General features: G+C 40.0%; 2 protein-coding genes across 2 annotated transcripts in view; both read right to left on the bottom strand.

The window, feature by feature from the left end:
- Positions 1 to 834, bottom strand: part of LOC108759488 (uncharacterized) — a 2553-nt gene extending 1719 nt beyond the window's left edge. The window contains exons 1-2 of the mRNA XM_018504960.1: positions 747 to 834; positions 113 to 589 (exon numbers count right to left, since the gene is read on the bottom strand). Coding sequence (XP_018360462.1) covers positions 113 to 589; positions 747 to 834 — 565 coding nt within the window. The remainder of the gene's footprint in view (positions 1 to 112; positions 590 to 746) is intronic.
- A 477-nt stretch (positions 835 to 1311) lies between these two features.
- On the bottom strand, positions 1312 to 2297 carry LOC108759487 (uncharacterized). The gene is made up of 2 exons (XM_018504959.1): positions 1994 to 2297; positions 1312 to 1910 (listed from the first exon to the last, which is right to left on the bottom strand). Exons 1-2 carry the CDS (start codon positions 2295 to 2297, stop codon positions 1312 to 1314), a joined length of 903 nt encoding a protein of 300 aa, XP_018360461.1.
- Positions 2298 to 6988: the final 4691 nt, after the last annotated feature.

The following is a 6988-nucleotide window of genomic DNA, read 5'->3' as shown; positions in this document are numbered from 1 at the left end:
TTTTTGATTCAGTATAGGCTGTTCTACCCACGTATGACAAAAAATGCGGTAGTCGCCAAACACCCTGTATATATAGTGAGAAGCATGTGAGGGTGAGCTCCCCACCAGGTACCTCTGAGAGCCTGGATGATCTGAAGTATACGTTTGCCTTTATTAATGATGTATGACATGTGTGGTTTACCAGATAGCTTGGGGTCGAGCAATACACCCAGAAAGCGAACCGTAGGAGATGGTAAAATGAGTTGGTTCCGAAATGAGATGGAGTAGTCCATTTGTGCTAAAGACCTCTTATTGGAAAAAATTATAAGTTGCGTTTTAGTCGGGGAGATGTCGAGGCCCCGTTCCAGTAAGAACGACTCTAGGCCCTGAAGGGAGAGCTCAACCGAATTGATTGCGGCTTCGGTATCCTTAAGCGAGGAAAAGATGACAATGTCATCGGCAAATTGCAGAAGCTCGGTATCAGAGTCGAGTGCTTCATTGACGTTTCTGAGGTAAAAGTTGAAAAGCGTCGGGCTGAGGACAGAGCCCTGCGGGGTACCTTTCAGCGTCGATCTTGGCTCGGAGATAGAACCTTGGCTAACAAATTGCACTGAGCGATGAGAGATAAGATTAGATATGAAAGAAAGTAAGCGAGGGGGGGAAGTCCAATTTGCAAAGATCTTGAAGGAGAACATGAGGAAGAACGTTATCGAAGGCCGATTTTATGTCAACAAATACCGCTACAGTGTCTTGTTTGACCAAGAAACCTGCATGGATACTAGCAACAGGAGCGACCAAATTATCCTGACAAAGAAACTTTCTGAAGCCAAATTGATTATCAGGAAGTAATGGCATGTCTAAGATAGGAGATTCAGTGAGCCAATATACATGCGATTTAGAATTATTCTCTCCATGATCTTCAATGAACAAGAAGTGAGGGAGATGGGTCGGACACCACTATTGTTAGGTTTTGGTAAGAGATAGATCAAAGAGTGGGACCATTGAGGGGAAAAGATAGCGCAGCGGAAGATGTTATTGTAGATATCTAGAAGGGATAGGAGAAGTTCTGTAGGAAGAGCTTTAATGATACGATAGTCTATCCTGTCGAGACCTGAACTAGAGGAGGCTTTAACTGATTGAAGGGCCACATGAAGCTCATTGTAAGTGAATTGATCATCCAGCCAGGCCAAACCGCCACGGTATGGCGAGGGGAATTCAGGAGTCGGAGGAGGACATGAAGGAGGACAGAGTTTACCGATAGTTTCCTTGATCGTATGTGATATATCCGCGTTTCTGTTCTGAACCGGAGAGTTAGCGGGTAACAGTCGGCGGTTACGAAAACGCTTGAGCATGCGCCAGATATCCGCCGTAGGAGTTTTGTCTCTCATTGAGAGAATTGCAAAAGGATCTCCAATTATTGCGCTTAGCCTTACGAAGAGTCTTGCGAGTCTGTGTTACTACGGAACGGTAGTAGACGTAGTTGTCCCAGGAAGGATGCGATTTAAAGTTCTTAAGGGCGTCACTGCGGTTCTTCACCGCAGAGGAGCACTCAGGAGTCCACCAAGGAGCCGGTGGAAGGCCTTTGCTGGTAAAAGATGCGCGGACTGTCTTAGTTGAAGGAGGCGGTTTCGAGGGAGAGAAATGTTCAAAGCTGGTTGATATGAGTTCCATAAAGGTATTGTATTGGGAAACAGGATCATTAGGATTGATATCTTTGATAGTTTGAGAAATAGAGTTCGCCATGTTGTGCAGTTTTGACTCTACCTCACTCCACTGTTCCTTGGTGAGTTTAATTTTACAGGAGAAAACAGAAGAGGTACGGACTAGGCAGTTAACACTAACCTCCACCGGGTGATAGTCGCTACCAAGAAGGTCAGGCAGAATCCGGGTGTCGCACAGCGGGGAGATGTGCGAGGATGCAATAGCAAGGTCTAGAGTAGAAGAAGAGGGGGGGGAAAGGAAATGTAAGTAGGAGATGGAGGGTTAAGGATTATTAGGTGGTGGTCATCGATACCCTGGGCAAGTAAACGCCCGGTAGGGCTAGTGTACGTGCCGCCCCACATAGGATGATGTGCGTTCATATCTCCGAGTAAGATAGCGGGTTCGTGACTATTTAAGAAAGAAGTGATGGAAGAGATAGTTGCGGCTGAAGTGGGCACATTAGGGTGTCGATAGGCTCCAATCAGAGTTAGACATGAATTATTTAAATTAAGTGTTATGCCCAGCGCTTCAAGGGAATCATCAACTATGGCAGAAAGATCAATGGGTGAATAAGTAATCGGATTACGAATAAAGACCATGTCTCTAATATTCGCCATATTAGAGTCAATCCGTAAGCTGTCAAAGCCACGTATGCGAAAATCGTGTCTCTGGCTTACGCATGTTTCAGCAAGAAAGAAGATGTCAATAGATTTAGCCAGTTTTTCAATATCTCCTTTCTTTCCGAGGGCGCCACGGCAGTTCCAATACGCTATTTTTATTGATTGCAAATTAGATATAGTTGTTTAAGAAGGTTTTGAGCGAATCGAGGCTGTTTTGGAATTCGGTTCTGAAAATTGCTGTGAGGAGCGGAATAGCAGAGACCTATAACGATAACGAAGTACCGAAATAATATTGATAGTTTTTCGGTTTTTTTTTCATACCGGTATGGCAAACCGAAATGATAAAATACCGGTAAAACATGATACCGATATGGATATATATCGGTTCGAATACCGGTATAATATCGGTTTTATATTGATATCAACGTTATTAAATAATAATATTATTTATTTATTGCCTCGGATTAATTCAAGTAAGGATCAAATTCATATAAAATTATGTTTGATTTTCAAAATAAAATAATTATTATGATTCGAGGGGTAATTTGTCACTTCGTAAAATTTGTGTTTACAGTGATGAAAAAGTTTTAGTTTAAGGGGATGCTAAACCGATTATTAGATTAACTCATTACAATTCGTACCTAGCCGGAGTCACCAGTTTTTAATTTGTGATTACTGCTTCCGCGTTATCGCTCGAAAAAACGCGAACGCTCGGAATTAAGAAGTTTATCGGATTGTATTTGATCATAGGCATTGTTTTTTTTTTCCTAAATTTGATCAGTAGCGTGTGTAACCTTAAAGTTTAATAAACCTTCGTTTACTTTATTATTATTATATTGGTTGGTTATTATTTATATCGACGGTTAAGTGAAATTATCTGAATCAGCAGAACGTAATGATGGGTCGACCAAAAGTGAATGCTGTCCACGGCTATTTTGTTTATGACAGAATCGCGAGAACGTCCAAATGCTCAATTTGTAAAGTAGACGTGAAGGTAAGGGTACATAACGAATTATCATACATCGTACATCTCTGAATAACTATCCTAATAGCAAAATGTTAACAATTTGACGAGGTCAAATTGGCAAAAAACTTGATCAAATTTTGACTACAAAACTATAGACAGGTTCTGATTCTCTCATAGACATAGCATGTCTAGCAATTTTTGTCATATTTCTGACAATATCGGATAATACAAACTCTGTGCACAATTTGTTGCCTTTCTGCAATCAAAAATTGATGGCAGTCTCTGCTCAAAATCTATCTCCGCAAGCTTCGTTATCAAATATTAACAAATATGATTTGTACAGGGCAATCATGCGTCAAACCTGCTATCCCACCTCTCGAAAAATCACGGAAATACATATACTACCGTTGTGATGAAAAATGAACAATACAAGCGTGAGTCTTTCCAAGATACATCCTCCTGTTTTGATGATCCATCAGATGGAAGCCCTAGAAAACGCGCACGTGAAGAGCGAGTCGTACACGAATGTGTGAATCTTGTCACTGTGCATGGACGACCTTTTGCTCTGATGGATGATATAGCATTCAAGAACATTATTAAGATGATACCTCCAGGTTCTGGCACAAACAAAATTATTACCGTCAATGCTGCAAAAATAAAAAAAGCTGTCACTGAACGGGCACGATCCATTCGTGATATAATTGCCAAAGAAGTTGAAGGTAAATTAGTAAGCTTAAAAGTTGATTGCGCTACATGCATGGATCGCTCCTTTTTAGGTGTAAACTTACAGTACATATACAATAAGAAAATAGTGTTAAAAACTCTTGCCGTTGTGGAAATGACAGAACGTCATACAGCGGAAGCTCTTAAATTAGAAATATTGAGCATACTGAATATGTATGGTATATCTATCCATCAACTTTACACCATAACGACAGATAACGCGTCCAATATGCAAAAAATGATAAAATTGTTGGGTAGCCAGCAGCTCGTAGATATTATTCAAGAGGAGGATGTCACAGAACATTCTGATGAAGACGATGCGGATGCACACATGGTAACATGGAATGAATCAGATAATTTTTCTGATATTGTTTTGTCAGAACCGTATGAATTTTCCGCTGATGCGGAAGGTTCTTCTGACACGGAAATAAATGTAAGAAACTACACTGGTCATCCCGTAGCAATAAGTTCTCCTGAGTACAATGTACGGTCAATAAGCTGTGCGGCGCACACTTTACAGTTGGCCATAGGTGATGCTTTTAAAAGTTGTGCTCTGGGAGAAACAATTGAGAATGCACGTAAATTAGTGAAAAAATTACGAACGCCGACATTAAAGGGGATACTAAAAGCAATGAAGCGGCGTAAACCAATAATTGATTGCGTGACTCGATGGAACTCAACAGTTGATATGTTGGAGCGGTTACTGGAGTTCCGTGATATCTGCGAGACCAATGAAGAGCTTCATATGCCACAAGAAGCATGGACAGAGATTAAAAGTATTGTCCAAACTCTTACGCCATGCAGAGTAGCCACTAAAAATCTACAACGTGAACAGTTGACTTTCGGGGATTTATACAAAGAATGGACATGTTGTATCCTCCGCACACAAAAGTTTGGCACAACATTATCTGAAGCCTTAGTGCGAGCAATGAAAGCCCGAGAAAAGCAACTTTTTCAATCAGAACCATTTCTCGCAGGAATGTTCATGGATACCCGTTTTAGTGTATTATTATCCGCGCAGGAAACGACGAGAGCTATGATTTATATTCGAAAGATATGGCTTCATATACAGAGAGTGAGAAAAAACACAAGCGCCGATACAACATCTGATACAGCAGTTTCCGGTAATGAGGAATCGGATGCAGATGAAATGGAGATATTGCTCCGAAACGCGGAAAAGAAAAAAAGACGCCGTCGGAACAAATGCACAACTGTTATTGAAAACATTATCAATGCCCTTGAAACCCATGCAAAACATCCAAGGCTAAAGATCAAAGAAAGCATTTTGGAGTTTTGGGAAAACAAAAAATTAGCGATGCCAGAACTGTATGAGCTCTCAAAGATTATTTTAGCCGCTCCGGCTACACAGGTCAGAGTAGAACGTCTATTCTCCGCTTTAAAATTCATTCTATCCCCGCTAAGATCTAATCTTTCAAAAGAATTAGTTGATGACATTCTCGTAGTCCGTTGCAACCATTTCTAAAATTTTGCCACTATACAATTAAGATATCTAGGACAGAGGATATTAATATTCTATATTATAAACTACTTTCCAATTATATATTATAAACTATTACTTGAATTACTTCTATGTTATATGTTATAATTATTATTCTATGATATATATATATTCCTTGTTACGTTCTATTCTTATAAACATTTTAATAAAATTAATTTCGCTAAAAAATTGACTCATGTGTGACTGCTTCTACAAACTTGGCATTATAACGATATGGATATTAATATCGGTATTATAACGATATTATAACGGTATTTGATAACCGTAACAATATATGAGTACTGAAATTATTTCGGTATAGCCGATTACGATATTCCACTATTTCGGTATTCAGTTTTGTAACTGTAATAGCGTTACCGGTAAATCAAACGGTATTGGGTCTCTGCGGAATAGGTATTAAGTTCAGGATGTTCAATATGAAGGGCGCGATTCAGCACATAAATTGTGAGAAGTCGTTGAAGTTATAATTTAAGGGAGGAGAGGAAGAAGGCGGTATAGGTGGGAAGGGGGGGAGGGGGAGAGAGGGAACGAAGAGGTAGGATAGCCGAATCCGGGGGGAGAGAAGTTAGGAGTTCTACCGTTAGGTGTGAAAAGGTATGAATTGTGAATCTCATGTAGGGGATCACGAGGATTCATGGTTTTATGGGTCGTTGACTTGGAAATATTTACAGGTAAATCATGATGATGGGTACGAAAGGTGGGAGAGCAGGGCCGGAGACTTTGTATTTGAGTGGGTGTTGAGCTCTTGGAATTTTGAACCTAACCTAACCTAACCCTAAACTAACCTAAAATACACGTGAAATTGCCGCGTCAAGGGCTTTCTGCCATATTGGATTTGAGTTCAGCTAGTTAAGCTGCTCGCACACAGGTGTCAGTCGGGGCGGTCGGACGATGGAGAAGAAATCTTTCCGAAGCGCGGATTGGCTCACAATATTCGGCGATAGGCCTATTTGAAAATTCTCTAATTCTCGCGAAAATACTCAGAACATTGATAGCGTTTTCCACTGGCGCACTGAGTGCCAAAAGTTTCGTGTTCCACTGGTAATTTCATCGTCAAACACGTCAAAAGTGTAATTTGGAGTTATGTCTAAAATAAACAAATTAAATAAATTAGTATTTTGCTACCTAAAATAACAATAATATTTTTTTAAAATTCAGTTTGAATCGCGTACCGTCACTTTCCCATCGTTCGATTTGACGAATTTGATTTGAAGAATTTGAAATTTGACACTCAGTGCCCACTCAGTGCGCCAGTGGAAAACGCTATGAGTATTGAAAAGAATACATGTATACTTAATAAAATCTCCTACATAATTCATTACATTTTGTCACCTTAATAGGGTGTTGAAAACAACAGCCTATAACCGACTGGATGTTGAGTTCTCAACACCCTCAACACAATAGTCGCCGGCCCTGGTCGTAACGTTTATTTGGGAAATAATTTTTAGACGTTTAATTTTAGGTTAAATTAGTCGTGTG

This window comes from Trachymyrmex cornetzi, unplaced genomic scaffold (assembly GCF_001594075.2).
Source record: "Trachymyrmex cornetzi isolate Tcor2-1 unplaced genomic scaffold, Tcor1.1 scaffold189, whole genome shotgun sequence".
NCBI lineage: Eukaryota > Metazoa > Arthropoda > Insecta > Hymenoptera > Formicidae > Trachymyrmex > Trachymyrmex cornetzi.
Note: the sequence above shows the minus strand (reverse complement) of the source record. Positions and strands in the feature narration are given on the sequence as shown.

Bases quoted from the DNA above. Each gene is read 5' to 3' on its own strand.
- LOC108759487 (XM_018504959.1), bottom strand. From the start codon at position 2,297: ATGGCGAATATTAGAGACATGGTCTTTATTCGTAATCCGATTACTTAT. The intron at 1,911-1,993 runs GTATCGATGACC...CTTCTACTCTAG, and splicing joins CGGGCGTTTACTTGCCCAGG to ACCTTGCTATTGCATCCTCG.